This window comes from Palaemon carinicauda, chromosome 14 (assembly GCF_036898095.1).
Source record: "Palaemon carinicauda isolate YSFRI2023 chromosome 14, ASM3689809v2, whole genome shotgun sequence".
NCBI classification, from domain to species: domain Eukaryota; kingdom Metazoa; phylum Arthropoda; class Malacostraca; order Decapoda; family Palaemonidae; genus Palaemon; species Palaemon carinicauda.
Window position 1 is genome coordinate 82,458,844 of NC_090738.1, and position 27,555 is coordinate 82,486,398.

Below are 27,555 nucleotides of genomic sequence, written 5' to 3' on the forward strand. Positions count from 1 at the left end.
AGGACGACTAGCACTATCAGCTGGGTTTACAGACCCTCCACAAAAATTAAAAGCAATGGGATGCACTTCACACAACTGGCAGATATTATGTAGTCTATTTATTACAAACGCATTAAGATTCTTCAATTTATCAATCTTATTAACATGGGAATTCAGCCAATTAAGACAGACCAAGCTGTCAGTGTAGAGTTCCAAATCAGTGATATTGATGGGTTTCACACACATAGGCCCAGCAAGTTCTTTGAATGTGTCAATAAGGACTTCCGTGCCAAAGGCTATGGCTTGAAATTCCAAGCAAGGAATAGATTTTGTAGATAGTTGCTTATTGATCAATCTATTCTTTGAAAACAAGAATTTAAGCTCCTTAGTAGTCTCATTCACTATGTATATAACTGTCGCATATATCACACGTGAACTATCAGTAAATGCGACAAGTTTGTAACTACCATCTCTCCTGCCCACATATCGCTTTACTGCAACTTCAGGAGCAGAGTTAACCTGAGTAGCAATATTTCTCCATTCCCGTAATTCCTCTTCAGGCAACCTAGTGTCCCATTCTAAATCCTTCATATACTGCAGTTTCTGCATAAATAGCCTAGCTCTATTCAAGAGTGGCATATTGAAATTAAGAATATCATAATTTGAAGCAATGGACCTCAAGATTTCCCTTTTACTAGAAGCCATTTTATCTAGATTCAGACTTTGGGTAGCAAGAGTATCCTCAGTCCTGTCCCAAATAAGACCAAACAGTTTAACTTTAGTAGGTGTAGATTCTTTGGCATGTTCATCAATTATACTTTGGAGTTTAATCTCATTTGTGACAAATTGTTGCAATGAAAACTTATATGGCTCAAATATGTCCTTTAAATGATTAAATGCCCAATGTAAAGTATCAGTACTATTTGTTGTATAGGCACAATTATCCATGTAGCAGAGATCATATATACATCTCTTGAGATCCCTAATTTCTTGGGCGTCATCTGTAATATCCAAAATCAAAATTTTGTATACCCCAAGAAGTAACATTGCTGGACTTGGTTTTAACCCAAAAGGCAATCTAACATGTTTATATGGAACAAGAGAAAAATCTTGCTTAGCAACATTCCTAAACCAATAAAAAAAGAAGTTTAACCTGGTCACTCTCTGGCAGTTCAATCTGTGAGAAAGCCTTCTTCAAATCAAAACAAAGAACTTTTTCATCAAACCTAAGCTGCAGAACAGCTGTCGAGACCTTCCTATTTAAGCATGGGCCTGTCAACATTGCTTGGTTATGAGACAGTCATTGGCTTATGAGTATCTTTTTCCGAGAGATTTAACAAATATACAATTCTGCATTTAGTCGATTCCTTATCCATTCTGAAAATAGGCATATGGGGTAGGAAACTGAAGTTAGGATTCTCTTTAAGAAACTCTGGTAAGTTGTCAACCCTTTTTATTATCCCCAGGTTTTCTTGTTCCCTGAAGACTTCATCCATCATAGATAGATGCTGTCTATTTCTATACTTTCTTAAATTAGAATTCAAAATTAATTTGGATAGACGTTGGTTATTTCCCAAGAGATGTGACACTTCACTGTTCCAGAGGAGAGGCATAACTAACCTTCCCTCCTCGTTCCGGGTAGTTGACTCCAATACAAAATCAATCAGCTTATCATGGGATTCAATAGAAGTATCATTGTAATTATTGTTATCATAGTTTAATATTCTGTGCCTTTCTTGGAAAATAATATTATCCACAGCTTTCTGCAGTTCTGTCTCATTAACATTTCCCTTTTCATCCACAACTGATATTTCAGGATTACTGTCCAGGGAAATAGGACTCTTAGCAGAATTTTCCAACACTGGGGCAATATCAGAATCTCCAAGCTTACTTACAACATTACATGACAAAAACTGAGGCCTTATGCAGGGTAAATACTTCAAATTATCTGAGATTGTGTCAACTTGGCCACAAAGCATAATTCCATATGAACTTTCAAGATATACTGAAGGAACAGTGCCACCAAAAATCTTGGTACTTACAGGAATTGCATATTCACAGTCAGTTCCCAGCAATAAATTAATATTTGCAATTTCATCATCTGTAGCTTTCAAAAATTTGTCGGCAAGAGAATAGCCCCTTTTAGAAAACTCATGAACAATCTTCCCAAGACCTGGAAGGTGGAGTCTAGTTTTAATTTCAGGAATACAAACTGCCTCAACCATGTGACATTCATGCTCAGACATCAACTGAAGTCTAACTATTTTCGTATTGAAGGTTCTAGACTCATTAAACCCTTTCACAACTAAACTAAAATTTGGATTAATCACCTCAAACCCTTGCCTATCAGCTAAATCACTATTAACAAATGTCATCTGCGATCCACTATCCTTTAAGCATCTTACCAGTGAACCATCAGGAAGGGGCGAGCTGAATGTGGGCAAGATAGAACTAGATACAGCAGTCACGTGCAAAGTATTAAGATCAACGCATGCTAAACCGTTGTGCGACACTGTATTTGGGGTATCAGTTGAAATGTCTGATTGCTGAGAATCTCTACTTGGGCACAAAAATGAAAAGTGCCATTTACTACAATGCTTGCATTTGGTATTAAACCTAAATTTACAATCTTTGGTTCTGTGAAAATTTGCACATTTACAGCATGCATGCAAACTTTTAAGCTTCTCTGTCTCCAATTTAGGAGAGGCAAAATTTAGGCATTTATATATTGGATGATCTGAAGACTCCCCGCTCTTACTACAAAGAATGCATACACGAAATCTACTGGGAACAGATTCATCCAAGGGCTTAACATTTGCTGCAAAACTAGAAATAGCAGCATCACATTCATTGGACTTTCTTTGCCTTTTAAATTTCTCTTGGGCTTCGACATACCGTTCTGTAGCTTCAAATATGTGATCATCAATTTCCTTTAAAGAAGGTTTAGAGTTTCCTGTGATCTGAATTAATTGTGACCTAAAGCTTTCATTTAGAGAGCTCCAATAAAAGAACTGAAGAATGTCATCCACAGAAACTGAAAGATTATTGAAAGTATCTCTGATCATTTTCATCTCTCCAATAAGCTTATATGGGTCATCCTGGTAAGAAAGTCTTAGCTCTGACAACAATTTAATACTATCATACTTCTGAACAATTACAAACCCAAATGCTTCCATAAGCAGTTTTTTGGCATCCTCATATGTTAGACTACCTGAACTCAAAGACTGAATAAGTGTATGGGGTTCCTTCCGAGTCTGTCTTTGAAGGTACAAAAGTTTTGTGTAGGAGTTCAAATTAGCTCTACCAGTTATATCCTCAAAATCTCTAAAGAACTTCTCAATACTCTCTCCCCTAGCATGACTATACACTGGAAGTGGCAACTCTGGAAGCTTGAGCTTGTTACTTACATCATTACCGTCACATACATTTGGAACACTTTTGAGAAATGAAATGGCACTAGTAATTTTTTCATCATATTCATCACAACTCTTAAGTTCAGCAGCAAGACCACCCTTATCCGACTTCCAAATAAGCTCAGAAATCTGTGTGTTACAGTCATCAAGTTTCTGTCGTAAACTATCCAGAGAGAGAATATTTTCTTCGACCTCACGTGAGGTGAAAGATCCACAGTTATCCTGAACATTCTTACACTTTTTGGTTACTTGCGTCCTGTGGTGAGCTCTGACATTTTTTAAATAATCCAAGTCACCCATCATGTGTAAAAATATGAAGTACTACTAAAATAACCGCAATTTCGGATAAACAAAGTATTAGGTTTGCAACGCGATGTGCAATATTAAATGTTACAAAATAATAATCAAATCACAAATTGTCTCAAACGAGTAACCTAACAAGAGCAACTTAATATACTCTAGAAATCCAATACAATACACAAGGAAATTTGCCTATCCAGCGAAACAAATATGAAACATGAAGAGTAAATATGACCCTAACCATGACCTTAGGTGAGGAGTTCCACGAAGCAAGGACCCACAGAGTGCCCCACGTTGGGCGCCATATTCTGAATTAATTACCGTGAATAATACACCAAGAAAAAACAAGAAATTTAATAATAAATTCTACAGTTTAATTTATCAATCTGTTGGGAATATCCTTGCTTCCTGGTTTGCAACAGGTAATCCCAAACCATACGCGGTAGAGGGATGGTGCTGGCCCTGCTGCCAACTCACAGTTTCAGAATAAATCAAGAGAATCTGAAATGAGGGAAATCCTAATATAAGAAGGGACTCCTAATCAAATTAACTAAATAAAATTTAATGTAAAACTTAAGAAAAAATAATCAAGTAAAATATATATATAAAGTAAACCTCTAAATGCTCAAGAGCAATGCAAATAAGTGGGCATGTCCATTCAAACATAAGTAAAAACAATGAGGCAACGAAGCACGAGATTGAGAGGCTAAGCAAAACTATCTGGGATGAACAAGTAGTTACTGGGTTAACCCGGCAGACCATAAATATAGAATTATGGCTTGAAAAATATGAATTACTACCTGTTAAATATAAGTAAAAGTAATATGCTAGCTCCAGAAATATTAATGTTGCCTTTAAATGAAGGTCCAAAAGACATATAATAGGCTTACTTGGTAAATATAATTACATACATGGGTATCAATCGAATATGATTCTCTGATAAATTTCATGGGGAAATTCTGTTAGGACATTATTGTTCAACAATAATTACTGAAATTGAAATCGCAAATGACAAGCACCAAACGAAATTTGCAACGAACCTTCAAATTATCAGCTATCCTTTCCAGGTCCAATTAAGCAGAATAATCGTATTAGCAACTAGATGGTATCTGTTGGCAAGTTGTTCTTCGTGGTAATGGTGGCGGCCTAAGGAGGATAAAAGGCAGCATTATCCGCCTCCCCACCCTCGGTACATGGGCCAGGTCACAGATACATTTAGCTCTTCATAGTTCCTTTATAATGCACTGCACTTAAGATTTGTATGATCGTAGTACCGATCTCAAAGTCGCGCTGTGCTAGGTAGTGGTCACGTCTTCACTGTCCCTCTCCTTCCAAGCTACTCCTGCTCCAAAGTATTTTGGGAACGGGGTTGACGCTGGAAGATAACCAAACTAGGCAGTAACTAGTTACAGGGTTAACGTAATTAACTACCTTCGTTGCTGTTTGCTTGGTGCTTGGTATAGTAAAGTTAAAAGAAAATAAATTTACCAAACATTTATTTAAATGATGAAGGAAATGCATATATTTACCAAGCAATTATTACAGAAAAACAAAGACACCCAAACAGCAGGATATAACTTTAATAATTAATGCTTATTTTGGAGTATAAGGAAGCAATAAAAGCAAGCTACATGAGAATACGAGACTAACTAAAAATATTACGCAAAATAATGAAAATCTCATATTAATAAGAAGGGAAAACTAAGGATAAACATAACTTTCCAAAGACTCCCAGGAAAGGCCATTCAATTTTGTAGCAATAGAAAATTGAATGGTAACCAGTTACTAATGCTTATTTCATTAGTAATTTTGCAATAATAAAAGATTTCAAAACAAACCAAAATTAAATGTGTTTATACAAGCAAAAATCAAATCAAACCATCTTTAGCCAGTTTAAGGTTTCTCTCATTTGACCTAATGGCAGCTTTCCGCCGAGGCCTAACAGCATCTGCCTCTGGTATTTGTGCTTCAGCTGTGTTTTCTTGCAGTGTCCTATTTTGCTCATATTCCCGGATGCTCATCAAAGGAATAAGGCTCTCGACATGCATATCCATACGGGATCTATTACCTTTCATTACTGTTGCCCCTGTAACTTCTTGCAAGTCATTTACTTGCACTTTCAAGACCTTCCCCATAGGGTAATTTGCAGGCTTCTGCATGGCTTCTTTAATCAATACAACATCTCCTACTTGCAATGGTTTGTGGCCAATTGGCATATATCTGGATTTTTCATCTATTGCTTGACTAATAAGTTGAGCAAGAAATTCTGAATTATATAATTCTATTAATTTTAAGCGAGCTTTACGAAGCTTGCTATAATTCTCCCTAATTTGTTCTGTAGAATTAGGATTCCAGGAGGGATCATCCATAGGTATAGGTTGTAAGTTGGGGATTATATTCAAAGATACAAGTTCATAACCCTTAAGTAATATTTCCGGTGTAACTGGGGCAGGTATATCTTCATTCAGGTTGCAGTCTCTGAGAGCTTCTTTAAAAGCCACTGGCCTTCTGTTAACAAGGTGCACAACTTCACTAATTAAAAACTCAAAATCTACAAAACTCAATACCGAATTCTTTATCGCACCATAAATCAGCCTTTTTACAAGTTTAACACAACTCTCAACTAATGAACCAAGTTGTTTACAACTCTTGTAATACTGTTGAAATTCAAGAGCTTTGATATTATTCTCTTGCAGATATTGTCTAGTATTAGGATCACTGAGAAAATCCTTAATGATATTTGTGCCACTTACTATTTGAGTGCCTTTGTCAGAAAAACACTTCTCAGGCATGCCAAACTCATGAATGTGCATTTGGAATGCTCTCAGAAACGTAGGCATTGAAAGATCTAAACAAACCTTTAAATTTATTGCACGGCTCCAAAGGCACGTAATGCAAAGCAACCAAACCTTAACCTTCTTGCCATTCCAAATAATCCAGTATGGTCCCAAATGATCCATAAAACTATATCTATATGGAATATTTGGGGGTTCTAACCGGAAATCTCTATATGGTGACTGATTTAACTTAATGGTTTTCAGATTAAACCTCCTACAATTTATGCATTGCTTAAGAATTTTCTTTACTGTAGAGAAGTAATGTGGTATATAAAATTGTTTCCTTAATTCTGAGAGCAAAGCATACAACCCTGCATGGGAAGTTTTCCTGTGTGTATCAAGAATGATACATTTGGTAAGCAAACTTGATTTCGACAAGAGAATGGGAACAAATTCATACTTGTTCATATCTTTCCAGCGTGAACACTTACTCTTAACTCTGAGAACATTATCTTTGTCAAGAAATATGTTGAGCTGGCCTACAATATTTGGCATGTCTTTACTAGCAGGATTCTTAGAAGAAAAGTAATCAAACACTTCTGGGAAATGGACTCTCTGATCTTGAGAAATCAAGATAGAATTTGCCTTAGCAAAAAGCTCGTCCTCCTCAAAACAGATTAAATGTGAATACTTAGCTGGATCTCTCTCTCTCAATTTAATTTTACATTTATTGACAAATTTAAGAACCATGTGTTGTACTGCTACAAGTTTATGAAAATCCGAAAACCGATCCATAGGGAAAAGGTGAACAGCCCTTTCACTACCATGCACTGCAGTTGCAACATAAAGTTCCCTAGAATCATTATTCCTGTTCATCTTAGACCCTGATATCCAAGGGTTTGGGATAACTACCTTAAAGCAATCTCCTGTCACATCTTTACAGAGATGTGGTGGACCAGTCAGAAATGAAGATTTCATCAGCATTTTGTAAGAAGTAGGACGACTAGCACTATCAGCTGGGTTTACAGACCCTCCACAAAAATTAAAAGCAATGGGATGCACTTCACACAACTGGCAGATATTATGTAGTCTATTTATTACAAACGCATTAAGATTCTTCAATTTATCAATCTTATTAACATGGGAATTCAGCCAATTAAGACAGACCAAGCTGTCAGTGTAGAGTTCCAAATCAGTGATATTGATGGGTTTCACACACATAGGCCCAGCAAGTTCTTTGAATGTGTCAATAAGGACTTCCGTGCCAAAGGCTATGGCTTGAAATTCCAAGCAAGGAATAGATTTTGTAGATAGTTGCTTATTGATCAATCTATTCTTTGAAAACAAGAATTTAAGCTCCTTAGTAGTCTCATTCACTATGTATATAACTGTCGCATATATCACACGTGAACTATCAGTAAATGCGACAAGTTTGTAACTACCATCTCTCCTGCCCACATATCGCTTTACTGCAACTTCAGGAGCAGAGTTAACCTGAGTAGCAATATTTCTCCATTCCCGTAATTCCTCTTCAGGCAACCTAGTGTCCCATTCTAAATCCTTCATATACTGCAGTTTCTGCATAAATAGCCTAGCTCTATTCAAGAGTGGCATATTGAAATTAAGAATATCATAATTTGAAGCAATGGACCTCAAGATTTCCCTTTTACTAGAAGCCATTTTATCTAGATTCAGACTTTGGGTAGCAAGAGTATCCTCAGTCCTGTCCCAAATAAGACCAAACAGTTTAACTTTAGTAGGTGTAGATTCTTTGGCATGTTCATCAATTATACTTTGGAGTTTAATCTCATTTGTGACAAATTGTTGCAATGAAAACTTATATGGCTCAAATATGTCCTTTAAATGATTAAATGCCCAATGTAAAGTATCAGTACTATTTGTTGTATAGGCACAATTATCCATGTAGCAGAGATCATATATACATCTCTTGAGATCCCTAATTTCTTGGGCGTCATCTGTAATATCCAAAATCAAAATTTTGTATACCCCAAGAAGTAACATTGCTGGACTTGGTTTTAACCCAAAAGGCAATCTAACATGTTTATATGGAACAAGAGAAAAATCTTGCTTAGCAACATTCCTAAACCAATAAAAAAAGAAGTTTAACCTGGTCACTCTCTGGCAGTTCAATCTGTGAGAAAGCCTTCTTCAAATCAAAACAAAGAACTTTTTCATCAAACCTAAGCTGCAGAACAGCTGTCGAGACCTTCCTATTTAAGCATGGGCCTGTCAACATTGCTTGGTTATGAGACAGTCATTGGCTTATGAGTATCTTTTTCCGAGAGATTTAACAAATATACAATTCTGCATTTAGTCGATTCCTTATCCATTCTGAAAATAGGCATATGGGGTAGGAAACTGAAGTTAGGATTCTCTTTAAGAAACTCTGGTAAGTTGTCAACCCTTTTTATTATCCCCAGGTTTTCTTGTTCCCTGAAGACTTCATCCATCATAGATAGATGCTGTCTATTTCTATACTTTCTTAAATTAGAATTCAAAATTAATTTGGATAGACGTTGGTTATTTCCCAAGAGATGTGACACTTCACTGTTCCAGAGGAGAGGCATAACTAACCTTCCCTCCTCGTTCCGGGTAGTTGACTCCAATACAAAATCAATCAGCTTATCATGGGATTCAATAGAAGTATCATTGTAATTATTGTTATCATAGTTTAATATTCTGTGCCTTTCTTGGAAAATAATATTATCCACAGCTTTCTGCAGTTCTGTCTCATTAACATTTCCCTTTTCATCCACAACTGATATTTCAGGATTACTGTCCAGGGAAATAGGACTCTTAGCAGAATTTTCCAACACTGGGGCAATATCAGAATCTCCAAGCTTACTTACAACATTACATGACAAAAACTGAGGCCTTATGCAGGGTAAATACTTCAAATTATCTGAGATTGTGTCAACTTGGCCACAAAGCATAATTCCATATGAACTTTCAAGATATACTGAAGGAACAGTGCCACCAAAAATCTTGGTACTTACAGGAATTGCATATTCACAGTCAGTTCCCAGCAATAAATTAATATTTGCAATTTCATCATCTGTAGCTTTCAAAAATTTGTCGGCAAGAGAATAGCCCCTTTTAGAAAACTCATGAACAATCTTCCCAAGACCTGGAAGGTGGAGTCTAGTTTTAATTTCAGGAATACAAACTGCCTCAACCATGTGACATTCATGCTCAGACATCAACTGAAGTCTAACTATTTTCGTATTGAAGGTTCTAGACTCATTAAACCCTTTCACAACTAAACTAAAATTTGGATTAATCACCTCAAACCCTTGCCTATCAGCTAAATCACTATTAACAAATGTCATCTGCGATCCACTATCCTTTAAGCATCTTACCAGTGAACCATCAGGAAGGGGCGAGCTGAATGTGGGCAAGATAGAACTAGATACAGCAGTCACGTGCAAAGTATTAAGATCAACGCATGCTAAACCGTTGTGCGACACTGTATTTGGGGTATCAGTTGAAATGTCTGATTGCTGAGAATCTCTACTTGGGCACAAAAATGAAAAGTGCCATTTACTACAATGCTTGCATTTGGTATTAAACCTAAATTTACAATCTTTGGTTCTGTGAAAATTTGCACATTTACAGCATGCATGCAAACTTTTAAGCTTCTCTGTCTCCAATTTAGGAGAGGCAAAATTTAGGCATTTATATATTGGATGATCTGAAGACTCCCCGCTCTTACTACAAAGAATGCATACACGAAATCTACTGGGAACAGATTCATCCAAGGGCTTAACATTTGCTGCAAAACTAGAAATAGCAGCATCACATTCATTGGACTTTCTTTGCCTTTTAAATTTCTCTTGGGCTTCGACATACCGTTCTGTAGCTTCAAATATGTGATCATCAATTTCCTTTAAAGAAGGTTTAGAGTTTCCTGTGATCTGAATTAATTGTGACCTAAAGCTTTCATTTAGAGAGCTCCAATAAAAGAACTGAAGAATGTCATCCACAGAAACTGAAAGATTATTGAAAGTATCTCTGATCATTTTCATCTCTCCAATAAGCTTATATGGGTCATCCTGGTAAGAAAGTCTTAGCTCTGACAACAATTTAATACTATCATACTTCTGAACAATTACAAACCCAAATGCTTCCATAAGCAGTTTTTTGGCATCCTCATATGTTAGACTACCTGAACTCAAAGACTGAATAAGTGTATGGGGTTCCTTCCGAGTCTGTCTTTGAAGGTACAAAAGTTTTGTGTAGGAGTTCAAATTAGCTCTACCAGTTATATCCTCAAAATCTCTAAAGAACTTCTCAATACTCTCTCCCCTAGCATGACTATACACTGGAAGTGGCAACTCTGGAAGCTTGAGCTTGTTACTTACATCATTACCGTCACATACATTTGGAACACTTTTGAGAAATGAAATGGCACTAGTAATTTTTTCATCATATTCATCACAACTCTTAAGTTCAGCAGCAAGACCACCCTTATCCGACTTCCAAATAAGCTCAGAAATCTGTGTGTTACAGTCATCAAGTTTCTGTCGTAAACTATCCAGAGAGAGAATATTTTCTTCGACCTCACGTGAGGTGAAAGATCCACAGTTATCCTGAACATTCTTACACTTTTTGGTTACTTGCGTCCTGTGGTGAGCTCTGACATTTTTTAAATAATCCAAGTCACCCATCATGTGTAAAAATATGAAGTACTACTAAAATAACCGCAATTTCGGATAAACAAAGTATTAGGTTTGCAACGCGATGTGCAATATTAAATGTTACAAAATAATAATCAAATCACAAATTGTCTCAAACGAGTAACCTAACAAGAGCAACTTAATATACTCTAGAAATCCAATACAATACACAAGGAAATTTGCCTATCCAGCGAAACAAATATGAAACATGAAGAGTAAATATGACCCTAACCATGACCTTAGGTGAGGAGTTCCACGAAGCAAGGACCCACAGAGTGCCCCACGTTGGGCGCCATATTCTGAATTAATTACCGTGAATAATACACCAAGAAAAAACAAGAAATTTAATAATAAATTCTACAGTTTAATTTATCAATCTGTTGGGAATATCCTTGCTTCCTGGTTTGCAACAGGTAATCCCAAACCATACGCGGTAGAGGGATGGTGCTGGCCCTGCTGCCAACTCACAGTTTCAGAATAAATCAAGAGAATCTGAAATGAGGGAAATCCTAATATAAGAAGGGACTCCTAATCAAATTAACTAAATAAAATTTAATGTAAAACTTAAGAAAAAATAATCAAGTAAAATATATATATAAAGTAAACCTCTAAATGCTCAAGAGCAATGCAAATAAGTGGGCATGTCCATTCAAACATAAGTAAAAACAATGAGGCAACGAAGCACGAGATTGAGAGGCTAAGCAAAACTATCTGGGATGAACAAGTAGTTACTGGGTTAACCCGGCAGACCATAAATATAGAATTATGGCTTGAAAAATATGAATTACTACCTGTTAAATATAAGTAAAAGTAATATGCTAGCTCCAGAAATATTAATGTTGCCTTTAAATGAAGGTCCAAAAGACATATAATAGGCTTACTTGGTAAATATAATTACATACATGGGTATCAATCGAATATGATTCTCTGATAAATTTCATGGGGAAATTCTGTTAGGACATTATTGTTCAACAATAATTACTGAAATTGAAATCGCAAATGACAAGCACCAAACGAAATTTGCAACGAACCTTCAAATTATCAGCTATCCTTTCCAGGTCCAATTAAGCAGAATAATCGTATTAGCAACTAGATGGTATCTGTTGGCAAGTTGTTCTTCGTGGTAATGGTGGCGGCCTAAGGAGGATAAAAGGCAGCATTATCCGCCTCCCCACCCTCGGTACATGGGCCAGGTCACAGATACATTTAGCTCTTCATAGTTCCTTTATAATGCACTGCACTTAAGATTTGTATGATCGTAGTACCGATCTCAAAGTCGCGCTGTGCTAGGTAGTGGTCACGTCTTCACTGTCCCTCTCCTTCCAAGCTACTCCTGCTCCAAAGTATTTTGGGAACGGGGTTGACGCTGGAAGATAACCAAACTAGGCAGTAACTAGTTACAGGGTTAACGTAATTAACTACCTTCGTTGCTGTTTGCTTGGTGCTTGGTATAGTAAAGTTAAAAGAAAATAAATTTACCAAACATTTATTTAAATGATGAAGGAAATGCATATATTTACCAAGCAATTATTACAGAAAAACAAAGACACCCAAACAGCAGGATATAACTTTAATAATTAATGCTTATTTTGGAGTATAAGGAAGCAATAAAAGCAAGCTACATGAGAATACGAGACTAACTAAAAATATTACGCAAAATAATGAAAATCTCATATTAATAAGAAGGGAAAACTAAGGATAAACATAACTTTCCAAAGACTCCCAGGAAAGGCCATTCAATTTTGTAGCAATAGAAAATTGAATGGTAACCAGTTACTAATGCTTATTTCATTAGTAATTTTGCAATAATAAAAGATTTCAAAACAAACCAAAATTAAATGTGTTTATACAAGCAAAAATCAAATCAAACCATCTTTAGCCAGTTTAAGGTTTCTCTCATTTGACCTAATGGCAGCTTTCCGCCGAGGCCTAACAGCATCTGCCTCTGGTATTTGTGCTTCAGCTGTGTTTTCTTGCAGTGTCCTATTTTGCTCATATTCCCGGATGCTCATCAAAGGAATAAGGCTCTCGACATGCATATCCATACGGGATCTATTACCTTTCATTACTGTTGCCCCTGTAACTTCTTGCAAGTCATTTACTTGCACTTTCAAGACCTTCCCCATAGGGTAATTTGCAGGCTTCTGCATGGCTTCTTTAATCAATACAACATCTCCTACTTGCAATGGTTTGTGGCCAATTGGCATATATCTGGATTTTTCATCTATTGCTTGACTAATAAGTTGAGCAAGAAATTCTGAATTATATAATTCTATTAATTTTAAGCGAGCTTTACGAAGCTTGCTATAATTCTCCCTAATTTGTTCTGTAGAATTAGGATTCCAGGAGGGATCATCCATAGGTATAGGTTGTAAGTTGGGGATTATATTCAAAGATACAAGTTCATAACCCTTAAGTAATATTTCCGGTGTAACTGGGGCAGGTATATCTTCATTCAGGTTGCAGTCTCTGAGAGCTTCTTTAAAAGCCACTGGCCTTCTGTTAACAAGGTGCACAACTTCACTAATTAAAAACTCAAAATCTACAAAACTCAATACCGAATTCTTTATCGCACCATAAATCAGCCTTTTTACAAGTTTAACACAACTCTCAACTAATGAACCAAGTTGTTTACAACTCTTGTAATACTGTTGAAATTCAAGAGCTTTGATATTATTCTCTTGCAGATATTGTCTAGTATTAGGATCACTGAGAAAATCCTTAATGATATTTGTGCCACTTACTATTTGAGTGCCTTTGTCAGAAAAACACTTCTCAGGCATGCCAAACTCATGAATGTGCATTTGGAATGCTCTCAGAAACGTAGGCATTGAAAGATCTAAACAAACCTTTAAATTTATTGCACGGCTCCAAAGGCACGTAATGCAAAGCAACCAAACCTTAACCTTCTTGCCATTCCAAATAATCCAGTATGGTCCCAAATGATCCATAAAACTATATCTATATGGAATATTTGGGGGTTCTAACCGGAAATCTCTATATGGTGACTGATTTAACTTAATGGTTTTCAGATTAAACCTCCTACAATTTATGCATTGCTTAAGAATTTTCTTTACTGTAGAGAAGTAATGTGGTATATAAAATTGTTTCCTTAATTCTGAGAGCAAAGCATACAACCCTGCATGGGAAGTTTTCCTGTGTGTATCAAGAATGATACATTTGGTAAGCAAACTTGATTTCGACAAGAGAATGGGAACAAATTCATACTTGTTCATATCTTTCCAGCGTGAACACTTACTCTTAACTCTGAGAACATTATCTTTGTCAAGAAATATGTTGAGCTGGCCTACAATATTTGGCATGTCTTTACTAGCAGGATTCTTAGAAGAAAAGTAATCAAACACTTCTGGGAAATGGACTCTCTGATCTTGAGAAATCAAGATAGAATTTGCCTTAGCAAAAAGCTCGTCCTCCTCAAAACAGATTAAATGTGAATACTTAGCTGGATCTCTCTCTCTCAATTTAATTTTACATTTATTGACAAATTTAAGAACCATGTGTTGTACTGCTACAAGTTTATGAAAATCCGAAAACCGATCCATAGGGAAAAGGTGAACAGCCCTTTCACTACCATGCACTGCAGTTGCAACATAAAGTTCCCTAGAATCATTATTCCTGTTCATCTTAGACCCTGATATCCAAGGGTTTGGGATAACTACCTTAAAGCAATCTCCTGTCACATCTTTACAGAGATGTGGTGGACCAGTCAGAAATGAAGATTTCATCAGCATTTTGTAAGAAGTAGGACGACTAGCACTATCAGCTGGGTTTACAGACCCTCCACAAAAATTAAAAGCAATGGGATGCACTTCACACAACTGGCAGATATTATGTAGTCTATTTATTACAAACGCATTAAGATTCTTCAATTTATCAATCTTATTAACATGGGAATTCAGCCAATTAAGACAGACCAAGCTGTCAGTGTAGAGTTCCAAATCAGTGATATTGATGGGTTTCACACACATAGGCCCAGCAAGTTCTTTGAATGTGTCAATAAGGACTTCCGTGCCAAAGGCTATGGCTTGAAATTCCAAGCAAGGAATAGATTTTGTAGATAGTTGCTTATTGATCAATCTATTCTTTGAAAACAAGAATTTAAGCTCCTTAGTAGTCTCATTCACTATGTATATAACTGTCGCATATATCACACGTGAACTATCAGTAAATGCGACAAGTTTGTAACTACCATCTCTCCTGCCCACATATCGCTTTACTGCAACTTCAGGAGCAGAGTTAACCTGAGTAGCAATATTTCTCCATTCCCGTAATTCCTCTTCAGGCAACCTAGTGTCCCATTCTAAATCCTTCATATACTGCAGTTTCTGCATAAATAGCCTAGCTCTATTCAAGAGTGGCATATTGAAATTAAGAATATCATAATTTGAAGCAATGGACCTCAAGATTTCCCTTTTACTAGAAGCCATTTTATCTAGATTCAGACTTTGGGTAGCAAGAGTATCCTCAGTCCTGTCCCAAATAAGACCAAACAGTTTAACTTTAGTAGGTGTAGATTCTTTGGCATGTTCATCAATTATACTTTGGAGTTTAATCTCATTTGTGACAAATTGTTGCAATGAAAACTTATATGGCTCAAATATGTCCTTTAAATGATTAAATGCCCAATGTAAAGTATCAGTACTATTTGTTGTATAGGCACAATTATCCATGTAGCAGAGATCATATATACATCTCTTGAGATCCCTAATTTCTTGGGCGTCATCTGTAATATCCAAAATCAAAATTTTGTATACCCCAAGAAGTAACATTGCTGGACTTGGTTTTAACCCAAAAGGCAATCTAACATGTTTATATGGAACAAGAGAAAAATCTTGCTTAGCAACATTCCTAAACCAATAAAAAAAGAAGTTTAACCTGGTCACTCTCTGGCAGTTCAATCTGTGAGAAAGCCTTCTTCAAATCAAAACAAAGAACTTTTTCATCAAACCTAAGCTGCAGAACAGCTGTCGAGACCTTCCTATTTAAGCATGGGCCTGTCAACATTGCTTGGTTATGAGACAGTCATTGGCTTATGAGTATCTTTTTCCGAGAGATTTAACAAATATACAATTCTGCATTTAGTCGATTCCTTATCCATTCTGAAAATAGGCATATGGGGTAGGAAACTGAAGTTAGGATTCTCTTTAAGAAACTCTGGTAAGTTGTCAACCCTTTTTATTATCCCCAGGTTTTCTTGTTCCCTGAAGACTTCATCCATCATAGATAGATGCTGTCTATTTCTATACTTTCTTAAATTAGAATTCAAAATTAATTTGGATAGACGTTGGTTATTTCCCAAGAGATGTGACACTTCACTGTTCCAGAGGAGAGGCATAACTAACCTTCCCTCCTCGTTCCGGGTAGTTGACTCCAATACAAAATCAATCAGCTTATCATGGGATTCAATAGAAGTATCATTGTAATTATTGTTATCATAGTTTAATATTCTGTGCCTTTCTTGGAAAATAATATTATCCACAGCTTTCTGCAGTTCTGTCTCATTAACATTTCCCTTTTCATCCACAACTGATATTTCAGGATTACTGTCCAGGGAAATAGGACTCTTAGCAGAATTTTCCAACACTGGGGCAATATCAGAATCTCCAAGCTTACTTACAACATTACATGACAAAAACTGAGGCCTTATGCAGGGTAAATACTTCAAATTATCTGAGATTGTGTCAACTTGGCCACAAAGCATAATTCCATATGAACTTTCAAGATATACTGAAGGAACAGTGCCACCAAAAATCTTGGTACTTACAGGAATTGCATATTCACAGTCAGTTCCCAGCAATAAATTAATATTTGCAATTTCATCATCTGTAGCTTTCAAAAATTTGTCGGCAAGAGAATAGCCCCTTTTAGAAAACTCATGAACAATCTTCCCAAGACCTGGAAGGTGGAGTCTAGTTTTAATTTCAGGAATACAAACTGCCTCAACCATGTGACATTCATGCTCAGACATCAACTGAAGTCTAACTATTTTCGTATTGAAGGTTCTAGACTCATTAAACCCTTTCACAACTAAACTAAAATTTGGATTAATCACCTCAAACCCTTGCCTATCAGCTAAATCACTATTAACAAATGTCATCTGCGATCCACTATCCTTTAAGCATCTTACCAGTGAACCATCAGGAAGGGGCGAGCTGAATGTGGGCAAGATAGAACTAGATACAGCAGTCACGTGCAAAGTATTAAGATCAACGCATGCTAAACCGTTGTGCGACACTGTATTTGGGGTATCAGTTGAAATGTCTGATTGCTGAGAATCTCTACTTGGGCACAAAAATGAAAAGTGCCATTTACTACAATGCTTGCATTTGGTATTAAACCTAAATTTACAATCTTTGGTTCTGTGAAAATTTGCACATTTACAGCATGCATGCAAACTTTTAAGCTTCTCTGTCTCCAATTTAGGAGAGGCAAAATTTAGGCATTTATATATTGGATGATCTGAAGACTCCCCGCTCTTACTACAAAGAATGCATACACGAAATCTACTGGGAACAGATTCATCCAAGGGCTTAACATTTGCTGCAAAACTAGAAATAGCAGCATCACATTCATTGGACTTTCTTTGCCTTTTAAATTTCTCTTGGGCTTCGACATACCGTTCTGTAGCTTCAAATATGTGATCATCAATTTCCTTTAAAGAAGGTTTAGAGTTTCCTGTGATCTGAATTAATTGTGACCTAAAGCTTTCATTTAGAGAGCTCCAATAAAAGAACTGAAGAATGTCATCCACAGAAACTGAAAGATTATTGAAAGTATCTCTGATCATTTTCATCTCTCCAATAAGCTTATATGGGTCATCCTGGTAAGAAAGTCTTAGCTCTGACAACAATTTAATACTATCATACTTCTGAACAATTACAAACCCAAATGCTTCCATAAGCAGTTTTTTGGCATCCTCATATGTTAGACTACCTGAACTCAAAGACTGAATAAGTGTATGGGGTTCCTTCCGAGTCTGTCTTTGAAGGTACAAAAGTTTTGTGTAGGAGTTCAAATTAGCTCTACCAGTTATATCCTCAAAATCTCTAAAGAACTTCTCAATACTCTCTCCCCTAGCATGACTATACACTGGAAGTGGCAACTCTGGAAGCTTGAGCTTGTTACTTACATCATTACCGTCACATACATTTGGAACACTTTTGAGAAATGAAATGGCACTAGTAATTTTTTCATCATATTCATCACAACTCTTAAGTTCAGCAGCAAGACCACCCTTATCCGACTTCCAAATAAGCTCAGAAATCTGTGTGTTACAGTCATCAAGTTTCTGTCGTAAACTATCCAGAGAGAGAATATTTTCTTCGACCTCACGTGAGGTGAAAGATCCACAGTTATCCTGAACATTCTTACACTTTTTGGTTACTTGCGTCCTGTGGTGAGCTCTGACATTTTTTAAATAATCCAAGTCACCCATCATGTGTAAAAATATGAAGTACTACTAAAATAACCGCAATTTCGGATAAACAAAGTATTAGGTTTGCAACGCGATGTGCAATATTAAATGTTACAAAATAATAATCAAATCACAAATTGTCTCAAACGAGTAACCTAACAAGAGCAACTTAATATACTCTAGAAATCCAATACAATACACAAGGAAATTTGCCTATCCAGCGAAACAAATATGAAACATGAAGAGTAAATATGACCCTAACCATGACCTTAGGTGAGGAGTTCCACGAAGCAAGGACCCACAGAGTGCCCCACGTTGGGCGCCATATTCTGAATTAATTACCGTGAATAATACACCAAGAAAAAACAAGAAATTTAATAATAAATTCTACAGTTTAATTTATCAATCTGTTGGGAATATCCTTGCTTCCTGGTTTGCAACAGGTAATCCCAAACCATACGCGGTAGAGGGATGGTGCTGGCCCTGCTGCCAACTCACAGTTTCAGAATAAATCAAGAGAATCTGAAATGAGGGAAATCCTAATATAAGAAGGGACTCCTAATCAAATTAACTAAATAAAATTTAATGTAAAACTTAAGAAAAAATAATCAAGTAAAATATATATATAAAGTAAACCTCTAAATGCTCAAGAGCAATGCAAATAAGTGGGCATGTCCATTCAAACATAAGTAAAAACAATGAGGCAACGAAGCACGAGATTGAGAGGCTAAGCAAAACTATCTGGGATGAACAAGTAGTTACTGGGTTAACCCGGCAGACCATAAATATAGAATTATGGCTTGAAAAATATGAATTACTACCTGTTAAATATAAGTAAAAGTAATATGCTAGCTCCAGAAATATTAATGTTGCCTTTAAATGAAGGTCCAAAAGACATATAATAGGCTTACTTGGTAAATATAATTACATACATGGGTATCAATCGAATATGATTCTCTGATAAATTTCATGGGGAAATTCTGTTAGGACATTATTGTTCAACAATAATTACTGAAATTGAAATCGCAAATGACAAGCACCAAACGAAATTTGCAACGAACCTTCAAATTATCAGCTATCCTTTCCAGGTCCAATTAAGCAGAATAATCGTATTAGCAACTAGATGGTATCTGTTGGCAAGTTGTTCTTCGTGGTAATGGTGGCGGCCTAAGGAGGATAAAAGGCAGCATTATCCGCCTCCCCACCCTCGGTACATGGGCCAGGTCACAGATACATTTAGCTCTTCATAGTTCCTTTATAATGCACTGCACTTAAGATTTGTATGATCGTAGTACCGATCTCAAAGTCGCGCTGTGCTAGGTAGTGGTCACGTCTTCACTGTCCCTCTCCTTCCAAGCTACTCCTGCTCCAAAGTATTTTGGGAACGGGGTTGACGCTGGAAGATAACCAAACTAGGCAGTAACTAGTTACAGGGTTAACGTAATTAACTACCTTCGTTGCTGTTTGCTTGGTGCTTGGTATAGTAAAGTTAAAAGAAAATAAATTTACCAAACATTTATTTAAATGATGAAGGAAATGCATATATTTACCAAGCAATTATTACAGAAAAACAAAGACACCCAAACAGCAGGATATAACTTTAATAATTAATGCTTATTTTGGAGTATAAGGAAGCAATAAAAGCAAGCTACATGAGAATACGAGACTAACTAAAAATATTACGCAAAATAATGAAAATCTCATATTAATAAGAAGGGAAAACTAAGGATAAACATAACTTTCCAAAGACTCCCAGGAAAGGCCATTCAATTTTGTAGCAATAGAAAATTGAATGGTAACCAGTTACTAATGCTTATTTCATTAGTAATTTTGCAATAATAAAAGATTTCAAAACAAACCAAAATTAAATGTGTTTATACAAGCAAAAATCAAATCAAACCATCTTTAGCCAGTTTAAGGTTTCTCTCATTTGACCTAATGGCAGCTTTCCGCCGAGGCCTAACAGCATCTGCCTCTGGTATTTGTGCTTCAGCTGTGTTTTCTTGCAGTGTCCTATTTTGCTCATATTCCCGGATGCTCATCAAAGGAATAAGGCTCTCGACATGCATATCCATACGGGATCTATTACCTTTCATTACTGTTGCCCCTGTAACTTCTTGCAAGTCATTTACTTGCACTTTCAAGACCTTCCCCATAGGGTAATTTGCAGGCTTCTGCATGGCTTCTTTAATCAATACAACATCTCCTACTTGCAATGGTTTGTGGCCAATTGGCATATATCTGGATTTTTCATCTATTGCTTGACTAATAAGTTGAGCAAGAAATTCTGAATTATATAATTCTATTAATTTTAAGCGAGCTTTACGAAGCTTGCTATAATTCTCCCTAATTTGTTCTGTAGAATTAGGATTCCAGGAGGGATCATCCATAGGTATAGGTTGTAAGTTGGGGATTATATTCAAAGATACAAGTTCATAACCCTTAAGTAATATTTCCGGTGTAACTGGGGCAGGTATATCTTCATTCAGGTTGCAGTCTCTGAGAGCTTCTTTAAAAGCCACTGGCCTTCTGTTAACAAGGTGCACAACTTCACTAATTAAAAACTCAAAATCTACAAAACTCAATACCGAATTCTTTATCGCACCATAAATCAGCCTTTTTACAAGTTTAACACAACTCTCAACTAATGAACCAAGTTGTTTACAACTCTTGTAATACTGTTGAAATTCAAGAGCTTTGATATTATTCTCTTGCAGATATTGTCTAGTATTAGGATCACTGAGAAAATCCTTAATGATATTTGTGCCACTTACTATTTGAGTGCCTTTGTCAGAAAAACACTTCTCAGGCATGCCAAACTCATGAATGTGCATTTGGAATGCTCTCAGAAACGTAGGCATTGAAAGATCTAAACAAACCTTTAAATTTATTGCACGGCTCCAAAGGCACGTAATGCAAAGCAACCAAACCTTAACCTTCTTGCCATTCCAAATAATCCAGTATGGTCCCAAATGATCCATAAAACTATATCTATATGGAATATTTGGGGGTTCTAACCGGAAATCTCTATATGGTGACTGATTTAACTTAATGGTTTTCAGATTAAACCTCCTACAATTTATGCATTGCTTAAGAATTTTCTTTACTGTAGAGAAGTAATGTGGTATATAAAATTGTTTCCTTAATTCTGAGAGCAAAGCATACAACCCTGCATGGGAAGTTTTCCTGTGTGTATCAAGAATGATACATTTGGTAAGCAAACTTGATTTCGACAAGAGAATGGGAACAAATTCATACTTGTTCATATCTTTCCAGCGTGAACACTTACTCTTAACTCTGAGAACATTATCTTTGTCAAGAAATATGTTGAGCTGGCCTACAATATTTGGCATGTCTTTACTAGCAGGATTCTTAGAAGAAAAGTAATCAAACACTTCTGGGAAATGGACTCTCTGATCTTGAGAAATCAAGATAGAATTTGCCTTAGCAAAAAGCTCGTCCTCCTCAAAACAGATTAAATGTGAATACTTAGCTGGATCTCTCTCTCTCAATTTAATTTTACATTTATTGACAAATTTAAGAACCATGTGTTGTACTGCTACAAGTTTATGAAAATCCGAAAACCGATCCATAGGGAAAAGGTGAACAGCCCTTTCACTACCATGCACTGCAGTTGCAACATAAAGTTCCCTAGAATCATTATTCCTGTTCATCTTAGACCCTGATATCCAAGGGTTTGGGATAACTACCTTAAAGCAATCTCCTGTCACATCTTTACAGAGATGTGGTGGACCAGTCAGAAATGAAGATTTCATCAGCATTTTGTAAGAAGTAGGACGACTAGCACTATCAGCTGGGTTTACAGACCCTCCACAAAAATTAAAAGCAATGGGATGCACTTCACACAACTGGCAGATATTATGTAGTCTATTTATTACAAACGCATTAAGATTCTTCAATTTATCAATCTTATTAACATGGGAATTCAGCCAATTAAGACAGACCAAGCTGTCAGTGTAGAGTTCCAAATCAGTGATATTGATGGGTTTCACACACATAGGCCCAGCAAGTTCTTTGAATGTGTCAATAAGGACTTCCGTGCCAAAGGCTATGGCTTGAAATTCCAAGCAAGGAATAGATTTTGTAGATAGTTGCTTATTGATCAATCTATTCTTTGAAAACAAGAATTTAAGCTCCTTAGTAGTCTCATTCACTATGTATATAACTGTCGCATATATCACACGTGAACTATCAGTAAATGCGACAAGTTTGTAACTACCATCTCTCCTGCCCACATATCGCTTTACTGCAACTTCAGGAGCAGAGTTAACCTGAGTAGCAATATTTCTCCATTCCCGTAATTCCTCTTCAGGCAACCTAGTGTCCCATTCTAAATCCTTCATATACTGCAGTTTCTGCATAAATAGCCTAGCTCTATTCAAGAGTGGCATATTGAAATTAAGAATATCATAATTTGAAGCAATGGACCTCAAGATTTCCCTTTTACTAGAAGCCATTTTATCTAGATTCAGACTTTGGGTAGCAAGAGTATCCTCAGTCCTGTCCCAAATAAGACCAAACAGTTTAACTTTAGTAGGTGTAGATTCTTTGGCATGTTCATCAATTATACTTTGGAGTTTAATCTCATTTGTGACAAATTGTTGCAATGAAAACTTATATGGCTCAAATATGTCCTTTAAATGATTAAATGCCCAATGTAAAGTATCAGTACTATTTGTTGTATAGGCACAATTATCCATGTAGCAGAGATCATATATACATCTCTTGAGATCCCTAATTTCTTGGGCGTCATCTGTAATATCCAAAATCAAAATTTTGTATACCCCAAGAAGTAACATTGCTGGACTTGGTTTTAACCCAAAAGGCAATCTAACATGTTTATATGGAACAAGAGAAAAATCTTGCTTAGCAACATTCCTAAACCAATAAAAAAAGAAGTTTAACCTGGTCACTCTCTGGCAGTTCAATCTGTGAGAAAGCCTTCTTCAAATCAAAACAAAGAACTTTTTCATCAAACCTAAGCTGCAGAACAGCTGTCGAGACCTTCCTATTTAAGCATGGGCCTGTCAACATTGCTTGGTTATGAGACAGTCATTGGCTTATGAGTATCTTTTTCCGAGAGATTTAACAAATATACAATTCTGCATTTAGTCGATTCCTTATCCATTCTGAAAATAGGCATATGGGGTAGGAAACTGAAGTTAGGATTCTCTTTAAGAAACTCTGGTAAGTTGTCAACCCTTTTTATTATCCCCAGGTTTTCTTGTTCCCTGAAGACTTCATCCATCATAGATAGATGCTGTCTATTTCTATACTTTCTTAAATTAGAATTCAAAATTAATTTGGATAGACGTTGGTTATTTCCCAAGAGATGTGACACTTCACTGTTCCAGAGGAGAGGCATAACTAACCTTCCCTCCTCGTTCCGGGTAGTTGACTCCAATACAAAATCAATCAGCTTATCATGGGATTCAATAGAAGTATCATTGTAATTATTGTTATCATAGTTTAATATTCTGTGCCTTTCTTGGAAAATAATATTATCCACAGCTTTCTGCAGTTCTGTCTCATTAACATTTCCCTTTTCATCCACAACTGATATTTCAGGATTACTGTCCAGGGAAATAGGACTCTTAGCAGAATTTTCCAACACTGGGGCAATATCAGAATCTCCAAGCTTACTTACAACATTACATGACAAAAACTGAGGCCTTATGCAGGGTAAATACTTCAAATTATCTGAGATTGTGTCAACTTGGCCACAAAGCATAATTCCATATGAACTTTCAAGATATACTGAAGGAACAGTGCCACCAAAAATCTTGGTACTTACAGGAATTGCATATTCACAGTCAGTTCCCAGCAATAAATTAATATTTGCAATTTCATCATCTGTAGCTTTCAAAAATTTGTCGGCAAGAGAATAGCCCCTTTTAGAAAACTCATGAACAATCTTCCCAAGACCTGGAAGGTGGAGTCTAGTTTTAATTTCAGGAATACAAACTGCCTCAACCATGTGACATTCATGCTCAGACATCAACTGAAGTCTAACTATTTTCGTATTGAAGGTTCTAGACTCATTAAACCCTTTCACAACTAAACTAAAATTTGGATTAATCACCTCAAACCCTTGCCTATCAGCTAAATCACTATTAACAAATGTCATCTGCGATCCACTATCCTTTAAGCATCTTACCAGTGAACCATCAGGAAGGGGCGAGCTGAATGTGGGCAAGATAGAACTAGATACAGCAGTCACGTGCAAAGTATTAAGATCAACGCATGCTAAACCGTTGTGCGACACTGTATTTGGGGTATCAGTTGAAATGTCTGATTGCTGAGAATCTCTACTTGGGCACAAAAATGAAAAGTGCCATTTACTACAATGCTTGCATTTGGTATTAAACCTAAATTTACAATCTTTGGTTCTGTGAAAATTTGCACATTTACAGCATGCATGCAAACTTTTAAGCTTCTCTGTCTCCAATTTAGGAGAGGCAAAATTTAGGCATTTATATATTGGATGATCTGAAGACTCCCCGCTCTTACTACAAAGAATGCATACACGAAATCTACTGGGAACAGATTCATCCAAGGGCTTAACATTTGCTGCAAAACTAGAAATAGCAGCATCACATTCATTGGACTTTCTTTGCCTTTTAAATTTCTCTTGGGCTTCGACATACCGTTCTGTAGCTTCAAATATGTGATCATCAATTTCCTTTAAAGAAGGTTTAGAGTTTCCTGTGATCTGAATTAATTGTGACCTAAAGCTTTCATTTAGAGAGCTCCAATAAAAGAACTGAAGAATGTCATCCACAGAAACTGAAAGATTATTGAAAGTATCTCTGATCATTTTCATCTCTCCAATAAGCTTATATGGGTCATCCTGGTAAGAAAGTCTTAGCTCTGACAACAATTTAATACTATCATACTTCTGAACAATTACAAACCCAAATGCTTCCATAAGCAGTTTTTTGGCATCCTCATATGTTAGACTACCTGAACTCAAAGACTGAATAAGTGTATGGGGTTCCTTCCGAGTCTGTCTTTGAAGGTACAAAAGTTTTGTGTAGGAGTTCAAATTAGCTCTACCAGTTATATCCTCAAAATCTCTAAAGAACTTCTCAATACTCTCTCCCCTAGCATGACTATACACTGGAAGTGGCAACTCTGGAAGCTTGAGCTTGTTACTTACATCATTACCGTCACATACATTTGGAACACTTTTGAGAAATGAAATGGCACTAGTAATTTTTTCATCATATTCATCACAACTCTTAAGTTCAGCAGCAAGACCACCCTTATCCGACTTCCAAATAAGCTCAGAAATCTGTGTGTTACAGTCATCAAGTTTCTGTCGTAAACTATCCAGAGAGAGAATATTTTCTTCGACCTCACGTGAGGTGAAAGATCCACAGTTATCCTGAACATTCTTACACTTTTTGGTTACTTGCGTCCTGTGGTGAGCTCTGACATTTTTTAAATAATCCAAGTCACCCATCATGTGTAAAAATATGAAGTACTACTAAAATAACCGCAATTTCGGATAAACAAAGTATTAGGTTTGCAACGCGATGTGCAATATTAAATGTTACAAAATAATAATCAAATCACAAATTGTCTCAAACGAGTAACCTAACAAGAGCAACTTAATATACTCTAGAAATCCAATACAATACACAAGGAAATTTGCCTATCCAGCGAAACAAATATGAAACATGAAGAGTAAATATGACCCTAACCATGACCTTAGGTGAGGAGTTCCACGAAGCAAGGACCCACAGAGTGCCCCACGTTGGGCGCCATATTCTGAATTAATTACCGTGAATAATACACCAAGAAAAAACAAGAAATTTAATAATAAATTCTACAGTTTAATTTATCAATCTGTTGGGAATATCCTTGCTTCCTGGTTTGCAACAGGTAATCCCAAACCATACGCGGTAGAGGGATGGTGCTGGCCCTGCTGCCAACTCACAGTTTCAGAATAAATCAAGAGAATCTGAAATGAGGGAAATCCTAATATAAGAAGGGACTCCTAATCAAATTAACTAAATAAAATTTAATGTAAAACTTAAGAAAAAATAATCAAGTAAAATATATATATAAAGTAAACCTCTAAATGCTCAAGAGCAATGCAAATAAGTGGGCATGTCCATTCAAACATAAGTAAAAACAATGAGGCAACGAAGCACGAGATTGAGAGGCTAAGCAAAACTATCTGGGATGAACAAGTAGTTACTGGGTTAACCCGGCAGACCATAAATATAGAATTATGGCTTGAAAAATATGAATTACTACCTGTTAAATATAAGTAAAAGTAATATGCTAGCTCCAGAAATATTAATGTTGCCTTTAAATGAAGGTCCAAAAGACATAATAGGCTTACTTGGTAAATATAATTACATACATGGGTATCAATCGAATATGATTCTCTGATAAATTTCATGGGGAAATTCTGTTAGGACATTATTGTTCAACAATAATTACTGAAATTGAAATCGCAAATGACAAGCACCAAACGAAATTTGCAACGAACCTTCAAATTATCAGCTATCCTTTCCAGGTCCAATTAAGCAGAATAATCGTATTAGCAACTAGATGGTATCTGTTGGCAAGTTGTTCTTCGTGGTAATGGTGGCGGCCTAAGGAGGATAAAAGGCAGCATTATCCGCCTCCCCACCCTCGGTACATGGGCCAGGTCACAGATACATTTAGCTCTTCATAGTTCCTTTATAATGCACTGCACTTAAGATTTGTATGATCGTAGTACCGATCTCAAAGTCGCGCTGTGCTAGGTAGTGGTCACGTCTTCACTGTCCCTCTCCTTCCAAGCTACTCCTGCTCCAAAGTATTTTGGGAACGGGGTTGACGCTGGAAGATAACCAAACTAGGCAGTAACTAGTTGCAGGGTTAACGTAATTAACTACCTTCGTTGCTGTTTGCTTGGTGCTTGGTATAGTAAAGTT

At 36.4% G+C, this 27,555-nt stretch overlaps 1 protein-coding gene across 1 annotated transcript; it reads right to left on the bottom strand.

Moving 5' to 3' along the window:
* Nucleotides 1–23,647: 23,647 nt before the first annotated feature.
* On the bottom strand, nt 23,648–27,484 carry LOC137653605 (uncharacterized). The gene is made up of 2 exons (XM_068387147.1): nt 27,126–27,484; nt 23,648–26,588 (listed from the first exon to the last, which is right to left on the bottom strand). Exon 2 carries the CDS (start codon nt 26,088–26,090, stop codon nt 23,664–23,666), a length of 2,427 nt encoding a protein of 808 aa, XP_068243248.1. The 5' UTR covers nt 26,091–26,588; nt 27,126–27,484; the 3' UTR covers nt 23,648–23,663.
* Nucleotides 27,485–27,555: the final 71 nt, after the last annotated feature.

Coding starts and splice junctions, on each gene's coding strand:
- LOC137653605 (XM_068387147.1), bottom strand. CDS start 26,090: ATGATGGGTGACTTGGATTATTTAAAAAATGTCAGAGCTCACCACAGG.